This window comes from Balaenoptera physalus, assembly GCF_965194825.1.
Source record: "Balaenoptera physalus genome assembly, chromosome: 17".
Lineage (NCBI taxonomy): Eukaryota > Metazoa > Chordata > Mammalia > Artiodactyla > Balaenopteridae > Balaenoptera > Balaenoptera physalus.
The window spans coordinates 6,539,226-6,565,541 of NC_138895.1; the positions used below are offsets into that span (position 1 = coordinate 6,539,226).

At 40.4% G+C, this 26,316-nt stretch overlaps 1 protein-coding gene across 4 annotated transcripts in view; it reads left to right on the forward strand.

Annotated features, from left to right (window-relative positions):
- The window catches only part of UBXN2B (UBX domain protein 2B), a 36,282-nt gene extending 11,856 nt beyond the window's left edge, over window positions 1-24,426 (forward strand). The window contains exons 4-9 of one of the 4 annotated variants that reach the window (XM_082433073.1): window positions 583-618; window positions 2,400-2,483; window positions 3,951-4,060; window positions 7,250-7,387; window positions 22,211-22,335; window positions 23,210-24,426. In XM_082433073.1, coding sequence (XP_082289199.1) covers window positions 583-618; window positions 2,400-2,483; window positions 3,951-4,060; window positions 7,250-7,387; window positions 22,211-22,335; window positions 23,210-23,235 — 519 coding nt within the window. In that variant the 3' untranslated portion in view covers window positions 23,236-24,426. The other 3 variants (XM_082433071.1, XM_082433072.1, XM_082433074.1) reach the window with 3 other exon arrangements.
- The last annotated feature ends 1,890 nt before the right edge of the window (window positions 24,427-26,316 follow it).

Genomic DNA, 26,316 nt, shown 5'->3' on the forward strand with positions numbered 1-26,316 from the left:
CTCAGTAGACCTCTGGCCACCACTAATCTCTTCTCCATCTCTGTAATTTTGTAATATCGAGAATGTCATACAAATGGAATCGTACAGTATGTGACCTTTTAGGAGTAGCTTTTTTTCACTCTGCTTAAGCCCTTGAGATCCATCAGTTATCGAGTGTATCAGTAGATCCTTCTTTTTTATTCCTGAGTAGCGCTCATGGTGTGGATGTACCACCGTTTGTTAACTCTTCACTTACTGAGGGAGATTTTAGGTGTTTCTAGTTTTGGGCCATTAGAAATATAGCTACTGGGACTTCCCTGGTGGCACGGTGGTTAGGACTCCGTGCTCCCAATGCAGGGGACCCGGGTTCAGTCCCTGGCTAGGAACTAGATCCCACATGCATGCCGCAACTAAGAGATCGCATGCCTCAACCAAGGAGCTGGCGAGCCGCAACTAAGGAGCCCACCTGCCACAACTGAGACCCGGCACAACTAACGAAATGAATAGAAAGAGAGAGAGAGAGAGAAGGAAGGAAGGAAGGAAGACATATAGCTACTGTGAGCAGTTGTGTTTTTGTATGTAAATTAGTTTTTATTTCTTTAGGATAAATGCCCAGGAGTGCAGCTGCCTGGTCGAAGGGTATGTATATGTTTAGGTTTTTAAGAAGCTGCCAAACCGTTTTCCACCGTGTGTGAGGGATCTGGTTTCTCCGCGTCCTTGCCAGCATTTGGTAATATCACTGTTGACAATTTTAGCCGTTTTGATAGGTGGGTAGTGATAACTCACTGTGGTTTAGATTTGCGTTTTCTTAATGGCTACTCAATCGTGTTCAGTTGCATTTTCCTAATGGCTAGTGATAGTGAACATCTTTTCATGTGCTTATTTGCCATTATCTTTATTATCCTCTTCAGTAAACTGACTTTTGCCCATTTTCTCATTGGATTGTTTGTTTTGTTACTGTTGACTTTTGAGAGTTCTGTATATATTTTAATAGGTATAAGTCCTTGGTCAGATATATGGTCTGCGGATAGTTTCTCCTGGAGTGTAGCTTGTCTTTTCTTCCTCTTACCAGGATTTGTCACGGGGCAAAAGTTTTCATTTTGATAAAGTCCAGTTTATCCTTTTTTTTTCCTTTTATGTATTTGATATCTTGTCTAAGAACTCTTCATCTAACTGTAGGTCCCGAAGATTTTCTTTCATGTTATCTAGAACATTTTTTATCATTTTTCTTTTTACGTTTAAACTTATGATTCATTTTGAGTTAATTTTCTATAAGGTTTACATCGAGGTTCATTATTCTCCTTGTGGAGGTCCAAGTGCTTCACCGTTGTGTGTTGAAAGGCTCTCCTTTCTCCACTAAATTCTTTTTGTGCCTTAAATTCCTATAAAACTTTTATACAGCTTTTATAACTATGTCAGCTGGCAGAGTACTGGTATATCAAAGAAGACTTCAAGTATCTTTTTGTGTATAATTGTCATACATTCTTATAATTAGCATTTCCCAACCTGAGTTCCGTCATCAAAATCATTTGGGAGGTTTTCTAAACCAGCATGTGGCCTCAGGGATTACGGCTCAGTAGGTGTCCAGTGTGCCTAGGGGGCCTGTCTGGTAATTGTGAGAGTCTTCCGCTGCTCAGAACCGCTTTTGTTAAACGAAACTTAAATTTTAGTTTTCATTTCATTCTTTACCCACAGTTTGAAATTCTCTTTCAGTTAAGTCTCAGGTAATTTTGGTTCTTGCAAGTTCTCCAATTCTGTAAGAAAAATATAGGATTGATACAATTTAGTCTATAGAAAGGAAAGCAATGTGATGATTAATAGCTCATTTATGATATGAATGGTGATTAAAAGAAACAGCAGTTTTACCTCATAAGCTATCTTACCTGAAAAAATAGAAGAGCTTGTAATTAGTATAACAAACCAAAAAGTACAGTCTAGTTGATTTGTTACAGTTGAATCAAAGCAGCTTGTAAGTATGGAGCTTTTCTTCAGGGTAATTTATACTCATTTATAAAATTCTTCCTTTCTCTATGAAACTCTTATTTACTTTGTGAAATATTCAAGAATTATAATTATTATAAGACTTGTCATAAAATATTAAAGGTGGGTTTTTAAAGTCTGTTTCTACTTGAAAATATTATTTCAGTGTATAAATGCATTTCTTAGTTTAAGGTTGGCCTAAGTTATTTCAGCTTCTGAGTCACTAATGTTTTTGTGGGAAGAAACATAATTTCTTACGAGAGTATACCTCTCTGTAATATAAGACCTTTATTTTAATATAAAAATTTCCTGGAAAATATAAACCAGATTGGCTAATTATAATTGATATAGTTTTAAAATATATTATCACACATTATCATACCATTTTGCTTGATAAGCCTCAGTGAATTTTTAGCTCATTTGCTATGTGTGTGTTTTAGTCTTTTACAGGTGGAGGGTACAGATTGGGTAATTCCTTTTGTAAGCGGTCTGAATACATCTATGGAGAAACTCAGTTGCAAGATGTACGTACAGAAAGAAAATGAAAAATTGTAGATTTTTGCCTCTAGTTACTACCGTCTGTTATAAAATTAAAAATTGATAATATAATCTCTTTTTGTTCTGTTATTTTTTGAAGCATGGATTAAGAGGACTTACAATTATATGTAAGTTTTCATACTTAAATTTTGTATTTTATATCTCAGTTGTGCCTTGCACTTAGAGATACATAACTATTTGTTGAAAGAATGTATGACTCACTGTCAAAATGAGCTTACGTATATGTTATAATAATTATTATAAATGACATACCATCATGATATAGAATTAGCTGAGTTATAAACATAGAAATGCCTAAAGTCATTCTTTGTTTTCACCTTTTGAAATTTTGGAGTTATGTTTCATTTTAAACATGTATAGTTTAGCCTTAGAGGGTCTCTGGAGGTTCTGTCTGGCCCCCTGGCATAAATAGCTTAGCTCTGCAGCAGAGAAGAAGACGGGTAGACCAGCAATCCACTACTGGGCATATACCCTGAGAAAACCATAATTCAAAAAGAGTCATGTACCACAATGTTCATTGCAGCTCTATTTACAATAGCCAGGACATGGAAGCAACCTAAGTGTCCATCAACACATGAATGGATAAAGAAGATGTGGCACATATATACAATGGAATATTACTCAGCCATAAAAAGAAATGAAATGGAGGTATTTGTAATGAGGTGGATGGAGTTAGAGTCTGTCATACAGAGTGAAGTAAGTCAGAAAGAGAAAAACAAATACAGTATGCTAACACATATATATGGAATCTAAGGAAAAAAAAAAAAAAAAAGGCCATGAAGAACCTAGTGGCAAGACGGGAATAAAGACACAGACCTACTAGAGAATGGACTTGAGGATATGGGGAGGGGGAGGGGTGAGATGTGACAGGGTGAGAGAGTGTCATGGACATATATACACTACCAAATGTAAAATAGATAGCTAGTGGGAAGCAGCCGCATAGCACAGGGAGGTCAGCTTGGTGCTTTGTGACCACCTAGAGGGGTGGGATGGGGAGGGTGGGAGGGAGACGCAAGAGGGAGGAGATATGGGGATATATGTATACGTATAGCTGATTCACTATGTTATAAAGCAGAAACTAATACACCATTGTAAAGCAATTATACCCAATAAAGATGTTAAAAAGAAAAGAAGGTAGAGATGATGGGGAAGGGTGGGTGTGGAGGGGCAGCTGGATGCTCCCAGGACTTTGGTCGTCTCACTGAACCGGAAATAATTGTACTTCAAGGCCAGGGTCCAGCGATGGGACCTTTGCTATTTCAGCCATTGTCAGTTCATTAAGCTAAGTATAGATCTCACATGTGGCTTCGTTTATATCTTTATTTCAGCTGAATAAAGAATAGTACAAATAAAGTAAATCATAAATATCACATTTGAAAGTTAAAATTGTTTAATGCAGACGCGTTCTTGTATTTTTTTCCTGCGCCCAAAAGGTTCAGATCTTGCTTAAACTGTGGAGCAATGGTTTCAGCTTAGACGATGGAGAATTGAGACCTTACAGTGACCCAACAAATGCTCAGTTTCTGGAGTCCGTTAAGAGAGGGTAAGATGTGTTACTTGGATTCTATTTGTTACTGAGGGTGGAACTTCTTTTTCTTGTAAACAGAACGCCGTTCAGTAGTGCTCTACTGGTTTTTAAGAGTGAGATACTGGAATATATTCTGTAAGTGGTTGCTGGGGGGAAGGGTATTTTTAAGTATATAAAGGACATGTTGCTATCTGTAAGCCAGTGGTTCTTAAATTGGTGGGGGGGAGCAGTGGTCATTGGTCCCTTTCAAAATCCAGTGAAGCTGTGGTCCCAATTCTGAGCAGAGGTATCGTAATGTAATAAATCAGTGAATTGATTAGCAGGTAGCTGCTCATCCACTAAGCCACTGTCCTGCTTACTGTTGACAGGGTGACTCATTGCATGTATGCCTGAATTTCAGCACCTTACATTAGAAAGCTTTTAAAGTGGCATTACTGCTGGCAGAAGATTTCAGAAGGTTAGTTTGAAGTTACACTTTGTGAAAGTAAACCAGATTTACAGTGCTCCGACCCACCTAAAGAACATCATAACTCACCAGGCCTTCTGGCTAAAGGATGAGGGATCAAGTGATTTTGCTACGATTATGTAAAGCTTTTCTGCATTGTGCTTTCACTAGCTGACAGTGTGATCATCCCTAAGTAGAAATACAACTGAAGAAAGGCGTCAGGCTGGTCATGAACTGGGAGGTGTAAGTAGCAGTGAAGTGGCTGGAGCAGGAGGTTACACTCCATCCAGGAATTGAAGGTGGGGCTTTTCCAAGTGATGAAATCTGTCCAAGGAGAGTGGCTGAAGTGGAGTGGAGATGGGAACTCATCGGAGTTGAGGTGGTCAAGGAACTCTAAAGGAAAGGCATTTTAGAACTAATGAGCATGGATTTTGTATTTGAATTCTACGAAGGTAATGTCAGAATACCAAAGAAAAGCAAGAAGTGCTGTAAGCGGGAGGGAGGTCACGGAGAAAGGTGGGAAGCTGACCCGGGAGGCAGTGTGTGCTGGTGATAAACAGAAGGGTAAGAGTTGAAGTCAGTGCTGTGGACTTGGAGACCTGCAGAGTCACTGGGCAGAGCTTGGGAGCCACTGGGTGGGGGAAGTGCTCGTCTGCTGAGTAAAGGTCAACATGACTGCTGAAATGACGCTTGCTTCCAGATGGAAGAAGAAAAGAACATAACGATGAATGTGCTATAATATAGATCAAAACTAATTTATTATTAAATGAAAATACTCGACGGACGTTGTAGGCTAGTGGTCAGTCATGGTATACTAAGAGGATTTTTTCATTTGAGCTACACCATATCCTCAAGTACAGATTATGATCAAGAACAATTTTAGAAAAGACTCCTTGAAAAAAATGATTGTCAGATAGTGGTTGTCAGCTGCATAATCATTGTCCCTTTTTTGTAACAGATATTTTGTAACACTATCTTCACCATCCTCAAAGAAGAATTTATAGATAACATAATCTATGCATATTATTTCTAAAAACATTCATATAAAATTTATCTTAAATATCGTGAGGAAGTAAAGGAAGGTAATTTATCATAAAACTAAACATATTTCAACGTCTAATGCCTAGGTATGATTACACCAGCAGACATAACAGAGTAGACAGACTGACCTAGACTGCACCTGTGTACAGTCTAGCACTTTTCATGTAGATGCGACACACAAAAAACAGAATAATGAGGTGTGTGACTTTGGCAACTTAATTACTATAAGTGGCATTGCAGTCAGGCACTTGGTACAGTTCCAAACAAAACAAAGTGCAATGTTCCTTCTGTTTATATGGCAGATGAGTTCCTGAAAAGTTCAAAGCATATTTATACAATACCAAAAAAAAAAAAAATTTTTTTTTTGCTTATATGTAACATACAGCCTGAGCCTTAGGTTTTAGACTCAGGCGTTATAAACAGCCTTGTCATCCATGTGACCCCCTGGTGGGACCCTCAGTGGTTCTGTGGAACCCCCGACAAGTCTTCATTGTGTAAGTTGAGACCCCGAGACAGAGCATCTCCTGCCCCGATCCTGACCCTAAAGGAGGGCAGCATGTATGAATCACATGACAATCAAAATCACCCCTGTCAAATTTCCAAACTTCCTCCAGGGTGTTTAGAAATAAATATCCACATTAACTGTTATGTCCTCATCGGGATTTTCTAATGCCGACTTAGGTGTAAATTGCTGCCCTACAATCTGGCCTTCTGTCAGAAGCACTCCAGCCTCCCTGTGACAACAAAATCCCTATGTTGGGAATCACTAAGGAATAACGTGATGCACCTTCAAGAAAGAAACATCTACGAGAACTAGTCAATCATCACGGAAATTTTTAAATTATAAATTAAGCAAAAATTGCTCTTTTCAAGTTCACAACTTAACTATCACAATCTCAACAGTGTAGACTCATTTTTCGAGAAGTTTACTAAAACATTTTTCCTTTTTTAAAATTTTTATTTTATTTTTATACAATTTTTAAAGGTTACCTTCCATTCACAGTTACTCCAAAATATTGGCTATATTCCCTGTGTTGTACAATACATCCTTGTAGCCTGTCTTACATCTAATAGTTTGTACTTCCCACTCCCCTAGCTCAATATTCCCCCCCACCCCACTGGTAACTACTAGTTTGTTCTCTATATCTGTGAGTCTGCTTCTTTTTTTGTTGTTATATTCACTAGATTGTTGTATTTTTTTAGATTACACATGTAAGTGATATCATACAGTATTTGTCTTTCTCTGACTTATTTCATTTAGCATAATGCCCTCTAAGTCCATGCGTATTGCTGCAAATGGCAAAATTTTATTCTTTTTTATGGCTGAGTAGTATTCCATTGTATATATATACCACATCTTCTTTATCCATTCATCTGTTGATGGACACTGAGGTTGCTTCCATATCTTGGCAATTGTAAATAATGCTGCTGTGAACCTTGGGGTGGATGCTTCTTTTGGAATTAGTGCTTTTGTGTTTTTTTGGATATATACTCAAGAGTGGAATTGCTGGGTCATTTGGTAGCTCTATTTTTAGTTTTTTGAGAAACCTCCATACTGTTTTCCACAGTGGCTGCACCAATTTACATTCCCACCAACAGTGTACAGGGGTTCTCTTTTCTTCACGTCCTCGCCAACGTTCGTTATTTGTGTTCTTTTTGATTAATGCCATTCTGACAGGTGTGAGGTGGTATCTCACTGTGGTTTTTCTTCTTTTAAGAGAGCTTCCCCCGGAGCTTCAGCACCTGGTTCACAGAGGCCATGTGAATCTGGATATGGAGGATCATCAGGATCAAGAATACGTAAAACCTAGACTGAGGTTCAAGGCTTTTAGTGGAGAAGGACAGAAACTTGGGAGGTAAAACCCTAAAATGCGAAAAGTACTTGTCTTTGTTCAACATGAATTTTCTTTGAGAATAAGAAAAGCAAATTAACCTGGAAAGTAAAAACTAAAATATAAACTATGAAGACCTTGCTGATGGAATTAGATGTGCCAATCTGGTGATAATATTAGTACGTGATACTTAGATAGCAGTTACCACATTCCTGGCCCTCAAAGCACTTTTACAGTCATTACCTCATTTCATCTTTACAACTGCTCCTTGACGTAGATCCTGTTAATCACTCCATTTGCAGATGCAGCAGTTTGCCCAGGGTGATTGAGCGAGGAAGTGGTTAGCGTGTGAGCTTCAAACTGAGCACTCTGGCCCCCGAGTCTGTGCTTTTTACCACTGTGCCATCCTGCCTCTTTCTGATGACGATTACGTGGGTTCACAGGGGGAATTGTTGATTAGATAAAACAGTAGGTATCTTAGATCACAGCTGTAAGTATCCCTGTCTGCCGTAGGTAATTGTTAAGCTCTTGAAGCCAAAGCAATGTGCTTAAGTTGGTTATTTTCGATATATCTTAAGCAGCCAAACTCTTTCTTCAAGTTATGGAAACACATAGAGACCTCCTCTTATTGCAGGAAGAGGGAATTGTCTCAGACATTTCCAAAGAACCCTAAGACTTTGCCGAGCACAATTGAGAAACCAGTGTGCATGGTGTAATGTACGAGTGGACACCTTTACAATAGCTACGGCTTGCCTCTTCATAAAGCTTGTTACGTGTGCTGGTAAACATGACCCTCCATTTGTCCACACGTTACTGCAGGTGGCATGTTGAATTGCGGTCTTAGCCATGTTTCCAAGATACCCTTTTGTGCACCCTTTGTTCCTTTTCACGTGATTCCTTCCCTTCCGAGTTCTTTTCAGTTGCCTTGTGCACACCGGTTCTCTCTTCCCCTCTCATTTCTCAACACAGGAAAGAATTCAGTATCAGCTCTCTGCACCTGTCTTTCATTTCTCAAGTCTCCCTTTCTGCATCCTTTTCTCCGATTAGAGGCTGATTTCTGAGACATGTAGAGAATACAGGAACACGTGTTGACCTGGCTTTTTTAAGGACAGGTCTACTTGGAAATTTTCTCCCTCATCTCTCTTTACTTTCAACACAGTCAGGCTTCTCCTGAATTGTCCTATTTCTTCCCTTCTTTTTTTTTTTTATAACTATGACCCCCAGATATTTTTTTAATATTTTCTAGCACTTCTCATTTTTTACTTAATATTTATTGAGATTATGATTTTTAATTAAAACATAGGTTAAATGCCCAGTCATCTCTTTGTTTCATACACTTTCTTTTTCTATTATTTAAGTGTATGACCAAGAATTAAAGTTAGAATGCATATCTTTGTTAGTAGAAGTACAGTTGACCCTTGAACAACACGGGGGTTCGGGGCACCGACCCTCCAAGCGGTCGAAACTCCTCTTATAATTGGCTCTCTGTATCCACGATTCCCCATCCTCGGATCGTGTAGTACTCTATATTATAGGTCATGTAATAGTGTTTGCTGTTGAAGAAAATCCACGCGTAAGTGGACCTGCCCAGTTCAAACCCGTGTTTTTCAAGGGTCAGTTGTATAGTAAACCTAGAATTGAAATTGAAGAAGGTTGCCTAAAGGGAAGATAGCTAAGAAGACCCAGTGATTATAATTGGCAGTTTGAACTCATGAAAATAACGATTTATTATCTGATTGATTATAGTATCTTACAAAGGCCAGCCTTTCTACTTATAAGGGAGATAACTCGAGAAAATGACAATAAAAAAAGGAGAAAATGATGAGGGAAGAATGGCAAAGATAAGTGGTGATAATGCTGTGTTAATCGTTAGCCATATTGGTCAGGGTTTTTGATTATAGAAAACAGAATCCATTTGCTAGATTAAATAGTAAGGGTTTTCTTACAGAGCCTTGAATAATTTATAGAATTTCTGGAAGAGATAGCAAACCAAGCTTTCCTTAGATGGGAGAAGCAAACAGAACTTTCTAGAGAAAACACCTCCTGTGCCCCATCGGTTGCTCAGAGCCTGTGGAGCTGGGGCCCAGAGCTAGGACACCCCATCGTGACTGCACTGGGAGAGTCAGATGCCTCCAGGACCTTGGGGACCAGAAGAGCTGCATCATCTCCACGCCATGGTCTTAACTTTCACCGTACAAGTATGTATTTTTTTGCTTGATGGAAGGGTGAAATCCTACAAAATCCTAGCTGCAAGGGAGTCTGAGAAATGTAGTCTTCAGAACTTCCAGCTTCTGATACATGGGAAATTTACACAGGAGATCAGCGTGGTGGTGTGAGCCTGTGTGATGTACATGGATCCAGGTGCAGAATAGTTGGCTATGTACATTCTAAGAAGGTGAAGGGTTGCATAGAGCATTTTAGAGGGCTTCAGGTCAAGAAATATATTAAAACATAAAAGTTCTAACAGTCAGCCTTTTTCTATTCAGAAAGTAACTTTCTAAAATGGCTTATTTCCGAAGAGTTCCAGACAACTATTTACTGAACAGAGAAGTAAATAAAAAGAAGCAAACGAAACAGAATGAGAAATGATTCCATTGTCTTCCATAGTTGGCAGTCTAATTGCAAACAGAACTTTACATAGATGGAAATTGACTTAATTATTTGTAGACCACAGTAAAATGGGGTAAACCTAAATGCGATAGAAATATTACCCAGTACCTTCACGTAATATTATAGGAGCAAGCAAACCGTAGATGTAAAACTACAAATTTTTGGTAGTAGAACAATACAATTATTTAATAAAAATGAGCTTGGTGAGCCAGGTAGAGCTAGAAAACCTCAGAATCATTTTTGACGGGCAGGGCTAGCATTTCTGACAGACATTCACGGTAGGCTTTTGAGCTGGCGTGTATGATGATACAGATCGTGATTTGAAGTAAATCTCTCTCTGCGCCAGGACAGTCGCTGCCTGTCTGGCACACTGTGCATCCAAAAGCTTCCGTTTGCCGTTTGGCCCGAGCCCGGCCACTGCACCTGAGGTGTGCCTTCGCCTTGGTCCCTGGACCCTGGAGGGCCCTCTTCTCTAACGTCTCACAGCCCCTTCCTTCCTGCCTCTGCTTCGTTCTCTGACCAGCAGTTCTGCAGCCCCTTGCCTGGCTACACAGCCACTGGATCTGTCTGCCCTGTGCGGTCACTGCTGCCGGCGACGCCCGCGCGCCCGTGCTGGGCAGGCGGGCCGCCCCTCTCCCGCCCCCGGACGGCTGGGCCCGGACGTTCCCGGCTTTCCCACAGCGCCCGTCCTACCCCTGCCCCTCACTCGCAGCAGCTCTGCTGGCAAAACAGAGCCGGACAAGAATCAGCTTTCTTAATACATTCCTCTTAGCCTCTGAGTTTATTACATCCATACTCACCACCCTCTTTTAAGTCCGAAGAAGATGGGTCTGACGGAATCACTCCGCTTACAAGCTACATCCTTTCCTCCAGTTTGCCTAGAAAGCTTGTTTCATCAATTAACTTTCTTCTTTTCCTTTTTAAGAAATTTTTCTTTTTAATGTAAATTCTTGAAGCATACATACAATGTATTAAAAATGTCACTATGGCTTGATAAATTGAATGATGAGGAGAAAGTTTGAAATAACATGCAGCCGTGACTTTGAGAGCTAAATGTTAAAGTTAATATGACTTTTTTTTTCATTATTCCAAATTTTTTTTATTTCAAATTCATTGAAAGAAATAAAATTATATTTAAAAAAATGGAGTGATCTCACAAACCGAGGAAAGCCAGGGACAAAAAGAACAGGTTAAGTACTTTTTCCTGAGAGGCAGATCTAACAGCTATAGAATGGTCTTTCTTCCTTCCTAGCTTTTGTCAACACACTGACCAGCTTGTTCACTGCCTGTCTCTGTCACTCTGAGGGTATCTTTCAATCTCTGGGACTCAGTTTTCCTTTCCTGTAAAATGTTGTGGTTGGCCTTAATTATCTCGAAAGGCCATTCCAGCCCTCAACTATTATTCCATGTAATTTCACGTTGACACACACACATCCTACAAAGAAATGCATGAAAGCTTTTCTTCCCTAGAGCCCCTGCCCTGTACTTTATTTTTATGTTTTAAGAAGTAGCTTACCTGGGAGTTCCCCAGTGGTCTAATGGTTAGGATTCCGGCCTTTCACTGACGTGGCCCGAGTTCAATCCCTGGTCAGGGAACTGAGATCCTGCAAGCCACTCGGCCCAGCCAACAAAAAAAAAAGGAAGAAGTAAAGAAGTAGCTTACCTGGTCAGAATCTGTGGAAAGCATTAAAGTACAGAAGCAGCAATACGAGGCAACTTGATGTCGTGGGAAGAACCTGGGAGGAACCTGAGCTTTCTCATCTGTCGGTGGGGTAACAGGGGTAACTTTTCCTCCCCTAGTTGTTGTTAGGGTAATAGTTACAATGCTAATAGCTAACTTGGAGATAGTGCCAACCATATAAAAGCACTGTTTGATGTGCTTATATGTCTAATTAATTGAAACAGTGCTGCTGTTGTCTCTCTTTTACAAATAGACATCAAATCTTAATCCTCTCTCAGTCATCCTAAGGGATTCTTTGATAGTCTTCGATGTTGATTCTCTCAAATACTGAGACTAAGATGGCTCCCTATAAATGACCTTCTTTTGAAAAACATAAAATAAATATATATTTATTAGTATAAAAGTCCTATGAGCGTTTGTGCTTTAGTCTAGTGTAAACCTAGCTCATCGTGACTCCAATTCCCACCCACAAACTTCCTCAGCATATCTGGCAAAGTGGGAAAATTAACTGGCACTTACTGCCAACACTTCACCTTTCCTTGGGCACAAAGAGGTTAAGTGACTTGCCCAGAGTCACACGTCTAGTAAGTGGCAGAGTCAGTCCCGGAGTCGGGCCCCTGCATCCGTGCTGTTGCCCACTAAGCAACAGTGCCTCCCTCACTCCAGGATCTAAATGAAATAGCAAATGCTGCCGAGGCTGTGCTGGTGGTGGTGATGACAGTGTGTAGACCTGGTTATAAGGGTGCAGAGGGAGAGGGAAGAGGCCCTCTGTGCTCACTGACTCCCGTCCACGCTTTGGGTTTCGTCCCCCTCCCTGTGTGAGGGACGCTGGACTGTTGCAGAGTAACCCACCTTGGCGGTGCAGCTGTTTCAGTCCTCGGTTCCAAACTTGAAAGGAAATCCCTTAATACTACCTGAGCAGTGACTGCAGATCATCATTTTCTCCTCTTCCATCTCTTTATCATACACATTCTGAAATTAGTTCTAAAATATGTGTCAGAAGGTAGCTAAGGAAAGGCGAAGTGTTAGCAGTAAGTACCAGTTAATTTTCCCACTTTGCCAGATATGCTGAGAAAGTTTTTGGGTGGGAATTGGAGTCACGATGAGCTAGGTTTACACCAGACTAAAGCACAAACGCTCATAGGACTTTTATACTAATAAATATATATTTATTTTATTTTTTTCAAAAGACAGTCATTTATAGGGAGCCGTCTAAGTCCCAGTATTTGAGAGAATCAACATCAAGACTATCAAAGAATCCCGCAGGATGACTGAGAGAGGATTAAGATTTGATGTCTCTGAAGAATTTCTAAATTTCTTTTCATTTGTTTTAATTGCTTGATCAAAAGAGCACTACTTTTGAGATTCGCTTTCGGCCTACAGTGACGGGTCATTCTGCTAGCGTGAGAAGGCACCGTGGTCACTAGTAACCAAGGTCCAGTGGCAAGAGGTGGTATCACACAAGGTTCATTATAAATTCATCACCATATATTAAATTTCATTTCTCACTCACACTTAGGAACTACTCTTTTGTAAAGCAGTAACTACTTAAAGCAGATTTTTAAAGTAATATCAACGAAGTTTACGTTAATAGCTTAGTGCTTATGATGTGTACAAATAATGGCTGATATCTCTTGAAACACTGTTCCAAGCACTATATGAAGGACTTACTATAACAGACCTACATGACATATTATTATTTCCCCCCCATTTTATAAATGATAGAACTGGGATTCAGAGAGATTAATTTAAGTACTCGAGTTCACACAATTGACAAAGCTGGGATCTGAAACCAAGTCTGTCTGTGCTCATGGTCAGTCCTGGACGTGAACTCCAAGTTGCTCAGGTTTCTGACTGAAGACCATTGTGCTGAACAGTCTCATGAAATGTCAAAGGGATTGGGGAGGAAGGAATACAGAGTTAGGCTTTCAAAAGAGGCTGGATAAACTAAATCAGAATCATAGGACCCAAAGTAATTTTAATACAGTGAAAGAAGTTGGAAGAAGAATAGGAGACCCCGAGGAAGCCGTGTTCTCACTGGGGCAGAAGCCATGGCGGGATGACTGGAGGTCAGGTGAAAGTCTGAGTGGTTGTTCTACTGTCTTCAGGTTGTCGTGCATCTTATGTATTCAGATTTACATTCTGATTCTTTAGTTCTTCTTTCTTAGCCTCACACCTGAAATAGTCAGTACGCCTTCCTCCCCAGAAGAAGAGGAGAAGTCACTACTTAATGCAGTTGTTCTTATTGATGATTCCGTGCCAACGACCAAAATTCAGATCAGGTTAGCAGACGGGAGCCGTTTGATACAAAGATTCAATAGTACACACAGGTAAGCTTGGGGTGACTTATCTTTGTAAAACTGGATGCAGCTTGAGTCATGAAGAATACGAAATTCTTTACATTTACTTTTGAAGTAAGTTTTTGACAGAAAACAAAAACTTTAAAAGAATAATAGCTGTGTGTGAGAAGTGAAACATTTAGTACTTAAACATCCTCTGTAAACTGTCCCAATACTAGTGCAAATGCAGATACCACTCAAAAATAAAGAAAATTGTTAAAAGCTGTGGTTTTGCACCGTTGCTAAAACCATGAGAAGTTGAATCAGATTTGATTTGCTTTAGTAAAACCTGATTTGGACTTTACTCCTTTAAAAATTTATGATAACCCTGATTAGGATTAACTTTCTACATAGCAAATTCTTTATAACATAAATTTATAGTATAAATAAAGTTTAATGGTGCTCTTATCAAGCACTTCAAATAAACAGTTTTAAATGTCATTTTAACATTCATTGTACATTTGTTGTGCTAATAAGATATTATTTTTATTTGTTCATTGTATCCCACTAAGAGATACATTTATGATCTTAGTTGAGCTACTGTATATATGTGAGCGTAATTTTTTAAATTATTTTTATAACTTACACTTTGCATAGTTACAGACTCACACTGACACAGGCTCATCTGAGGTACCTTTTTCTGGGTCATGTGCTGCTAAGATATTTTATACTCTGAAAAAATAGGCCCTGTAGTGTAGTAACACTGTTGACATTTCTTTGATGCATAACTCACCTAAAGATTGTGTCTGTTTACAGTGAGAGTAAATGTCAGGTGCACTCCAAAGTTAATCCTCACATTTTACCGTAAAGCCAAGGTAAATCCATCCATTGAAATTAAATTAAAGAAGGTTACAACACATTTAAATAAGGATAAGAATTGTGTGATTTTTTTTTTTATTATCTAGTTTTAGCTAAAAGCTTAATTGACAATAAAACTTTTGTATCACAAATTATTTTTATCTTATTTCTTCAGGATCCTGGATGTTCGGGACTTTATTGTACAGTCCCGTCCTGAATTTGCAACTCTTGACTTTATTCTTGTGACTTCATTTCCAAACAAAGAGCTAACAGATGAAAGCCTGACACTACAAGAAGCAGATATTCTTAACACTGTGCTACTCCAGCAACTAAAATGATATTCCTCCTACCCATGCAGTAGCATGTAGGAACGATAACGTGCCATATTAGTGAGGAAAACACTTAGACTGTAAAAAGTTATTTTTATTATTTATACAGATAAATTTTGGTTTTGTTCTTATTCTGTCTTCCAGCGTTAGTCTAGACAAATTTGGACTAGGAATAGATCTTGAGAAATATGTTTGAGGTTTTAGCTGCAAGGGCTGGCTTCTGTTGATAGCTTTCAAATATTCAGGCAAACCAATTTGATACATGATCAGCGTTAATGCAGCAACATTTGTTTTCAGAGAAAATGAACAAAACCCCATTTTGATAAATGCATTTGGTAAAATCTGCACTAAAGTTTCTTGATGCTGCATTGATCAACAGCCATTAAGAAATCTTCTGATCAAATACTTTGAAAATTTTTCTGTAATGTATACTGAAAAGTATCTGTATCTGATTTTGAAATACTTTGATCATACGATAATTATTTCTCCTATTAAGATTTTACACATCCTTTTTCCTTGCTGATTTAGCTGTTTACTCATGTCAGAAAATACAGTTTAGCCTTGTAGTTTACAGGACTCTGACCATCCTAAACTAGAAACAAAGACAAAGGTCAGCAGTTCCTGAGATGTGTCCACCAGCACTTTAGCTAACTCCAGTCCCTCGCAGAGCCTGCCGTGATCACATTCATTTATTCATTCAACACGTTGTTCCAGAGGACCCACTACATATACTAAACACTGTTCTAAGTGTTCGACCCAGAATGTAGTCTACTGCAAGACAAAATGAGTGTAGAAATACAGGAATGTAAATTCTGTCAGCCAGACTGGATCTGAAGAGTTACCAGCGTAAATGTCTGCGTTTCTCCTGACGCCAGGTATTTCCTGAGTAAGGGAGGCTACAGCAGGATGGGAGAAAAGCCTTTCCTTCTTCCCAGACACCATTTCATCTTTGGTCACCCCTCCTGGTTAGTCTTTTATTGTAGTCTTTTATTGCTGCTGTAACAAATTACTACAAATCTAGTGGCTTAAAACAGCCTAGGTTTCTTGTATAGGTGAGATGTCTCACGTGGGTCTCACTGGGCTAAAGTCAGGTGTCCGCAGGGCAGCATTCCTCTGGGAGGCTCTGGGGGAGAAATGTTTCCTTGCCTTTCCAACTTCGAGAGGCCACCTGCATTCCTTGGCCTGTGGCCCTCTTCCATCTTCACAACCAGCAATACTGTATGTCTCTGGCTCCAGTGTCATCACATCTCTTTGAGAACAGCTGGGAAAGAGTCTCTGCTTCTAAGGAGTCGTGTGATTAGATTGGTCTGCCAGATAATCCAGGATGACCTCCCCATCACAAGGTCCACAGTAACCTTAACCAAATCCTTGAAATCCCTTTTGTCATGTAAGGTGGCATATCACAGGTTCCTTCTGCAGGCACCAGGGGTGGTCTCTTCTTTGCCTCTTCCAACTTGTAGAGGTGGATGGCATCCCTTCCCTTATGGCTGTATCCCTCCACGTCTCTGCTTCTGTCCTTACATCATTTACTTCTGACTTTGATTCTCCTGCTTTCTTCTTACAAGCACCCTAGTGCTTACATTTGGTTCACACAGATAATCCAGGATAATCTCCTCATCTAAAGTATGAGTGAGCATCTGGGTGTGTGTCCTGGGACACAGTTTCTCTCCATCTGTGAACCTAGAAACCCAGGTATCTGCTCCCAAATATAAGGGTAAGACAGGCATAGAATAATCGTTAACAAACATTCCTCTTCAAAAAAATAGAAACTGGAAGGGGAAAAGGAGCCAGCAGTGCCAAGCAATTTAGAAGTTCAGCCAGGCACGCTCCGTTAGGTTTCGGGGCCTGGGAATAATCTCCTGTGGCTCACAGCAGCGTCCCATAGACGTGTGACTTTCCCTCAGGGTCTTTCCTTATACATGAGAGGTAGCAGGTGTTTGCAGCTGAGTAGTTTTATCATTTTGTTTCTTGCCTGTGGAATCGTGGGAGGTTCAGCCATCTTTTTTCATTTCATTCTGTCTCTGTCCCTTTTAGTTTAAGACGGCAGTGTCTGTGGGTCTTCTGTGCATGTTACAGAAGTTGCTCCATTAGACCAGAGGCTCCTCCCCAGAGCTTTCCTAGATGATCCAGCTCTCTTTTTGGCCTTTTCTGAGATGGCTGAGGGGCTCTGTGAGTCACACTCTTAATCTCTTTAAACAGCCTTTGATGTGACCTTTTTTTTTATCTTTCTCGGGTATTAGCAAAAAGTTATAGGCCACGATCTCATCTCTTTCCTTAGAGCCATCTTTCCTGACAGTGAATCTCTTAATGTCTTTGCCGTTCGCTCGGGTAAACTAAGAATTTCCAAGTCATCAAGTCCTGTTTCCTTCTTTTTTACCATTCCCTCCCTCAATTTATCTGCTTCCTCTCACGTTTTACCGTCATCAGTAGGGAGGAAGCAGGCTGCGCCTTCCCCGCCTTGCTTGGAAGTCTTTTCAGCTCGGTGTCCCGAGTCTCCCTCACGCCTCTTGCTTCCCACGCGGCTGCAGCCAAGCCTCCTGCCGCCATGTCCCCGGCATCTCGCTTCCTTCCGCTTCCCGCAGCGCGCTCCGCATTCCCTCCTGAGCCCTCCCTGGCCGCACCTTTCAGGTCCCTGTCGCTGGTAGGCGTGTCCTCGCAGCAGCCGCACGCACCCCTTGCCTCCTCGGAGCCGTCCGCATCCACGTGTCTGCCGCAGGGCTCAAGGCAGCCTCGGCTCTCTCTGTCGCGCTCCTAAAACCTCTCCCAGCCTCTACCCGCTGCCCAGGCGCAGAGCCACCTCCGCACTTGTAGGTCTTTGTTACAGCAGCGCTCACTTCAGGGTGTCTAGAAAAGCCCACTGTGCCTCCTCACTGCCACTTGACTGGAATGTGCCAGTAGGAGCTTTGGACGTGACCTTTCTCTGGGGCTCCCATCGCTTCCAGGAGCTGAACTTACCCGTGTGAGGGGCGGATAGTGGGAGGGCTGCCAGACCTGCCCACCGCGCAAGTGTTGATCTCACCACCACAGAGAAAACTCGTTCTCAGTGTCGTAATCCAGAAGAAGAAGCGTAGTGCTAAGTCTTCTCCTCAGCATGGGAAGCTCTGTTCCTTTCCACTAATTGAAAACAACCTGGAGAATATACAAATGACAATTCAAAAAGTCAGCCTCTGTTCAGAAAGGTTACCAGGGATAAACTACATTTTCAAGGAGCAAAATCGTATTCCTGCAGAAATAATCTATTGAAACAACATTTTAAATAAAAGGGCATTGCCCTGTTTTGGATTAACAAAATGGAGAAAACAATTAACCAGACCCTGTAAAATTATTTGAAACGTTATCCTTGCAGTTTCTTTTTAGTCAATTAGATGGAGTGCCTGTAGACACACATACAAAAACGACTGCCATTTCTGTATATAATGGTTCCAAAATAGATTCACATCGGGAGGGCGGATCAAACATCCAGAGGGATGAACAGTACTTTCGTGTGTTCTACAAAGTGTTTTGCTTCATTTAGAGTTTTCCTGAATTCTTTGTACTGTTGCAGTCGCTGTAACTTTTAAAATTTATAATCCTCTCAGAAGAGATTGTGTGACGTCAATTGTTTTGCATGACGTGTGTGTAAGGACGTTTTCACTTACCAATAAAGAATGTTTTCACTGAAAGTCATTGAAAATCCTTTTCAGAATGTCCTTTGATTTGCAGTTTTATTTGAGTGGCCTAGTGGAGTATTGTAAGGGTAGCATTTCCCGTGGTACGTCTTTCTGACGGGCAGAGGGATCTGAGCTGTAGCGATGTGATCTGTTTCCATTACTGGTTCTGTTTTTATTCCACCAAAATAAAGGGGCAAATTTTTCTTCACTTCGGCCACACTGGATCTCTTGAAAACCTTGTCACGACATGTGTTGTTGATAAAGTGCCTCATGTTTTCCATTAAGAGTTTTTGTCCCTGATCAGCAATGCACATAAATACATATGTGTCCAGTGTTGTCATAAAGGCTAAGAAACACTTTCTATAATCCTCTAATTTTTTTTAAATAAGAATATGCCCTGTCAGTTTTGTTTTTTGTTTTTTTAAGTATTAGTTTAATTATTTATTTATGGCTGTGTTGGGTCTTCGTTTCTGTGCGAGGGCTTTCTCTAGTTGCAGCAAGCGGGGGCCACTCTTCATCACGGTGCGCGGGCCTCTCACTATCGCGGCCTCTCTTGTTGCGGAGCACAGGCTCCAGACGCGCAGGCTCAGTAATTGTGGCTCACAGGCCCAGTTGCTCTGCAGCATGTGGGATCTTCCCAGACCAGGGCTCGAACCCGTGTCCCCTGCATTGGCAGGCAGACTCTCAACCACTGCTCCACCAGGGAAGCCCTATCTAATTTTAAAGTATCTTTTAACTCCAAGTAAATGTTTTGTAAAAGGAGCCCCATTGCATATGTATAACAGTGTGCGTGGTGTTTGTACAGCACATATAAATTACTCATGTGGCCCAGAACTAACAACTAGCTATATAGTCTACTTAGCTTATACTTAACAATTTGGCCTCTTTAGAATTTAGAGCTATGACCTAAGTTTCTGAAAAAATAGGAGGGCGGGGAGTTTTTTTTAGAAAGTTTGAACTTGATGATTTATTTTCTTTTAGATAAATGTTTCTATATTGTTAAAAACAAGACTGTAGCCCAAAATGGAGCCCCTAAATGCCAAGGCCCACGTCACCAAACCCTGACTTGACTTAATTACAGTGTGGGCTCTCCCAGAAATGGAATCTTAAACCAGTCAATCGATAATCTGATCACTAATTAGGTCATCTGTCTGATAAACCCTTGCCACCTCCTAAAGGAAAGTGACCTTTGCCATAACCAGCCTGCTTTTCTGCCAGTGTATCTTCCTGTTCCCACCCTCTTCTGCCTAAAAAAGTCTCAGCTTGAACAGCTACTGGGAGCTCGTTTCTATTTGCTAGATTGGCTGCTGCCCATTCGTGAATTGTTCAATAAATTCAGCAGGATGTTTAAAATTTATTCATTTGAATTTTTTGTTTTTTCACACTATGAAGCAAGAGACTTTCAGAATCATTCTGGGGAGCTGCAACCTTACGACTTCCTGAGTCCTGACTAGGTGATCTCAGATGGCTTCTTAGGCTGCTCAGAGGAAAGCTACAGTAGGAAAGGTGGAAATAAGTCCATTCTGTTGAGTATATCACAACATTTGCTTTTTTTGGAGATAATTACCAACTTATTAGCATGGACGTCATACAATCAGCAATACAATCGTTTTTCAGTTGGCTCCTGTGGACTGAGAAAAAAATGCACAACATGAGAGTTACCAGTTAAGTTTTATTTGGGGCAAAATGAGGACTATAGCCCTGGAGACAGCGTCTCAGCTCTGAGGAACTGCTCCAAGGAGATGGGGGAAGGTCAGTGCTGTATAGGATTTTAGCGAAGGGCGGACGTGCAGTCCAGCACACGTGTTGCCAGAGGCTTGCTGGTAGTCACGAGGAACAGATGTCACCGTTAGTGATTTTCGTGCTCTTCTAGATATGGGGAGATGCAAGAATTTGAGCTCATAAAATCTTCTCTTGAAAAATATCTAACTATCTGAAGCCCTGTTCTGCCAGTTTTTCCCAGAGCACAGATGTCTCACTCCTGATCTCCACCCTGATCTCCTTTCAGGGGGCGTTGAAGGTCAGTGGCTGCTCTGGCTACTGACTTCATCCTTGTAGAGCCAGGTGGCGAGCGACAAGATTTAGTTGGCACTTCTCTTGAATGAAGTTATGTGTGTTAATTAGGCACCAACAAAAGAGGTCCATGAGATTAAAGGCAACTGCCTTTTTTCCTCCAAAAATTCTCTTCTGCCCTTTACCTTCTTGAGTGTAAACTCTCTTAGCACTGCTGTTTATTTGTGTAGATGTCAACACAGACGTATGTACAACAGTGACTTTCCTTGCTCTAACCCTGGGGATAGAAGAGTACTTAAAATGAGTGGATGTCCTTTGATTTTATGCCTCTGTGTCTGCTTTTTGGTTTGTATTTTCCTTGTCTGCATAGGGCACCTTTCAGTGTCCTTTTTAGAACATTGTTAATTGTAAAAGGTCCGACATGGTAGTTTCTGTAGTTAACATTTTTCCCACTTTGTTTTTCATTTTTGTCCCTGTGGGAAAGGCTTGTTTCTTCTGTTGTCAACAGATTTTATCATTTTTCATCATAGGATCAAGAATGGTAGAAAGTATAAGTTTTAGTTTTCTATCAGAATCTATGTTGATTAGGAAGTAGCAACAATAAATACTACAAATACTCAGAACATCAGTAGGCTTGGAAGTGAAAGCACGAACATAGCTGATAAGTGGGCGGTCCTGCCCCCAGCCTGGGATTTTTAACTGCGTCTGGGCTTTTGAGCACAGGAGGGCATAGGATGAAGTAACATCTTCTAGAAAGAAATGTTCATCCTTCCTACAGATCAATGTCAGATTTAACGTCCCCTGAGCTGAAGAGATCACTCTTACGAATGTAGTGAACTTATATGCAAATAAAAGTTTCATATATGCATGTTATAAATACATGATAATAACACCAAGGCTGAGAGGTGGGTTTTGTTTCCCTTGAAAACCTATTATAAATGTTTGTAATGGAAGTAAATGTTACTGTTTTTTGAGGGTTTTTAAAATTTATTTATTTATTTATTTATTTTTGGCTGTGTTGTGTCTTCGTTGCTGCACACAGGCTTTCTCTAGTTGCGGCGAGCGGGGGCTACTCTTCGTTGTGGTGCGCGGGCTTCTCACTGTGGTGGCTTCTCTTGTTGCGGAGCACGGGCTCTAGGCGCGTGGGCTTCAGTAGTTGTGGCACATGGGCTCAGTAGTTGTGGCTCCCGGGCTCTAGAGCACAGGCTCAGTAGTTGTGGCACATGGGCTTAGTTGCTCCGCGGCATGTGGGATCTTCCCGGACCAGGGCTTGAACCCGTATACCCTGCATTGGCAGGTGGAGTCTTAGCCACTGCGCCACCAGGGAGGTCCCAAATGTTACTGTTTGAAACACTGTGTACAAAGGTGTTCTACCTTTGTTCTACCTCTAGCTATTCAAACTAATCTGACTTTCCATTCTTTAACAGGAAGCATGTGTGTGGTTCATCTGCGATAAAGATACATGTGTTGGCGATCGCTGCTTGGGTTCAGCGTTTATCGAGGGCTCACTCAGAGCAGAATCCTGTGTTTGGCGGGCAGCGTGTCACTTGTGGTCAGTGTCACTCCGACCCCAGCCTGGATGTGATTTCTCCGGAGAGCCCCCCGCCCCCCAGCCCCACTCATGCTTTGGTCTAACATCCTCCCTTGTCCACAGCTCTCAGTCCCACTACCCTGTTTACTACAGCGTTCGCAATACCAACATTTCCTTGTCCATTTATTTGATTTTATCCCTACCTCCTAATGTTCAGGCACTCTTTCCTGTTCCCCCTGACAATTATAAAACTAAAACAATTTGGTGATGAGTTTGATGTCCTTTATCCACGAGAAAACAATCCACGGAGTGGGGAGTACAGGGCCCTACAAGCAGTGAGGGAGGTTTGGGGGCAAGAGTGAGTTCACAGAGCTCAGAAGAGGCAACCTGGAAACAGGACCTGACTAGCTAGGAGGCGGGGGGTTTCCTTACGAGGCTGGCAGGGCCCATTTTCTAGGGTGAGGTGAGCTCACTAAAGCTGAATTGGAGGATTGTGATTGGTGGGTGTTAGGATTCCTTGTCAGGTGTTTCCCAGAAATGCAGGCTGGATGAGGTTTAGATCTGTGGCATGGGCAAGCCCCTGGGACGGCCTCCATTATTACGTGGGTCTCCCTAAACGAATTAACTTTATCACCCCAGATTCTCAGAATGTGAGTTTGTGAGAGCAGGGTTGTTTTTAACCTACTGCTGTGTCCTTAGAGCCTAAAACAATAACCTGGACATAGGAGTCACTCAGTAAGTGGTCCATAAGTAACAAATCAGTGAATTAAGATTAGGACCCTCTGAACGTTGGAAGAATATTTGCATTTACGTTTTAAAAAGGAGATTCCAAATAGTGCCAGTAGAGTCGATACTGGTGACAGAAAACATTTGTATATTTTGTTTGGGTTTAAAGGAAGGAGAAGGAGAAAAGTGATCTAGAAGTGGTGGCCTCGACTCATCCCAAGAGTGGAAGCACCTGTATCTGTGAGCAGTGGTCCAGGCGTTTCCCCAGGTAGAACTGGGGCGAAGAGGGCTGAAGAATGTGCTCCGGAGAAGCCTGCAGGAGGTGAGATGCCTGGGACTGTCTGAAAGCCAGTAGCAGGGCCTGTGATTCTAGTTTAGAGATAAGGAAGAACACTGCTCTATAAAGACGTGGTAGAAACCCCTCAGTGGGCTCAGTTCTTTTTTATTTTTTATTTTTTGATGGTTACTTCTTTAATATGATAAAATGTATTTCAACCCAAAAGCCAGCATTTTTTAAGGACATATACTGGAAAGATGTCCACTATCACCACTATGTTTTTAATCAATTCATATTTATATTTTAATAATTAGCAATGAAAGGACTTACATTTTGGCATTCTGAGTTACAAAGGAATGGAGAAAATAACCCCCCTTAAAATGAAACTGACTAAGGTTAAAGACGTTTTGCAACTTTTTCAGGAAGGAGAATATAAATATAAACAATCCTTGTAAATGTTCTTCAAGGTGAGTTTTTCCTAGAAAAAAATAACATGGGACCATGGGAGGCCACTACTAGCTGTTGCTCGGGGCAAGTCAAAGGAACAAAGATGGCCTTGTGGCCACATCGCCAATATTTTTTCTTTTGAATTTTATTTTATTTATTTTTTTATACAGCAGGTTCTTCTTAGTTATCCATTTTATATATATTTGTGTCTATGTGTCAATCCCAATCTCAGTGGGCTCTGTTCTATTTGCTTACTCTAAGTACGGTTGTTCTTATAGATTTGATCTTCATGTCAGAGTTAAAATATTGCTAGTCTTATAATACCTATTTAATTTATTAATAGCACATAATTTATTTAAAATGTTTAGCCCTTGATATTTTATTTTTGTATGTAATACCCCATCCTCATTTGTTACTTTAATACTGATACCCCAAAATGTGAAAGTTGATTTAATGAAATTTAATCACAATAAGTTGGGAGTGTGCTAAAATATATGGCAACACTCTGGTTAACTGAAAAGCTGCAGAAACTCAGATGACACTAAAGGCCATAACCACACATCGCTCGTGCCTTTGAAATCAGACTAGTTTGTGGAGCTGTTGACTTTGGCTATGCTCTCAATTTGGCTGAACTTATAAAGAAAACTCACTAGTCATTATATATTGTTCTTGTTCTCCAGATTAACCCCATTACCCAATCTTCCACGCAAGCAAAGAAGGCAGAAATGACCTGGAGTTACAGATTTCCAAATAACCTTTATAAACAGAAAAGGATGATCTCTGCAAACATGTATGAGTTTCAATGTTCTTCTTGAAATTATTTCTCAGAAAGAATGATTTTATAAAATTCTCTTAATTTTGATATTCCTGAATAGCACACTTTTAGGTAGGTTAAAATACTCAACCAGTACTTACTTAATTTGCATGTTTCTCTTTTTTAACATAAGTACAAAATCTTAAGTATTTATATTTGACATGAGAAATGGCACTAAAGCTTATAATGGTAAGTGAAGTAGGTTCTCTATGTGCAGTCCTGGAAATAAGAAATGACTTTTTAACAAGGAATGGTATCCATAGGCATCTTAAACCTTTGGTTTTAGATGTAATGAAAACAGCAAAAAGGCTAGATTTGATTCCAAGTCACACCCGTGCCTCGGTGAGTGTGCGGCACCCAATTCATCTGATCTCATCTCCCCAGGTGCAAAGGACCATGGGGCGATTCACAAACTGTATTTTTTCTTCCTCTAAATTATTTTTTAAAATAAGAGGATCTCCCTTAATCTATTAATGAAAATAAAATTGTAAGAGATGTTTGCATTTCTAGAGGCTTTTATATTTTATGACCAGTTTTTGTTTTATACCCACAAATTGGTCCCCTAACTCCACTTCTAAGTGGATTGTTTTCCAATCGAGGCTAAGATTTTACCTAAATAATTGCATTTAAGTGTATGCGAAAGTGTGAGTATTCAGCACTTTAAGTAACTTTCAGCATATGAAGGAATATTCTAAAGGATATTGAGCTAATATGGTAACTCTTAGTTTCGCCACCAGAAACATCCTCAGGTGAAATGTTAATTTATGATGATTTGGTCATTTTGGTTCCATTTAGCTCTCGTGTGGGGTACTCTAATGCAGTTCAATGTTTTGTTACATTTTTCCTCAATGTTTGCGTCTTCCTAGCAATTTTGTTACATCAAGACTGATGTAACAGAAAAAGCAGACTATCTGAAAGGGTCTGACACTTTCTAAAAGAATATTATGTCTTTATTTTAAACTGGAGATATAAATATCAAATTCTTTCTTGCATTGATCTAGTACAAGAATCTAGTATTCTTATACAACTATAAGCCAGAATATCTTGAAAGAAAGGCAGAAAGATTAATAAACTTAGAACTCTGAAAAGTTCTTAAAGCAGCCTTTCAAAAATCTAATGTATTAAAACATGGGGGAGCGGGGGCAGAGAGACAACGTTTGCTACAGTAGGTATCATTGCCTAGCAGCATTTAACGATATCAAAAATGCTATTGTTGATTACAATTTAACTTCTTTCACGAGGTGACTCCAATCTTAAAATTAACAGCCCAGGGTGTCAGAGGAGAAAGAACTGCATTTCTTCCCACCAATGGAGAGGAGCCACATGGGGTCAAGGAGTGAGTGAAGAAAAAAAATTTTTCATATGTCATCATCTGGCAATAAATGTCTAAGGCCACAGGCCCTGTTAACCTTTACAAAGATCAAGGTGTTACTGATAGTAAAACAGAACCTTTTAGTTGCCTTTGAGAAGGTAACATTAGGACATCCGTGTGCGAGATGTTGGCTACTTATTCCTCCACCAGACGGCGTGCGGGCCCTGTAAAAGAATCTCATCATTATCTTTCCCTCAGCTGGTTGGTCTGTTGGTTTATTTACTGACGTATAGTTGCCTTAAAATATTGTATTAGTTTCAGGTGTACAACATAGTGATTTGATATTTTAATAAAATAAAGAGAGGATGAAAGTTAGTTGTTAAAATAAAAACTAGGAATTATGCCAACATCAGTATCATTTAGCAC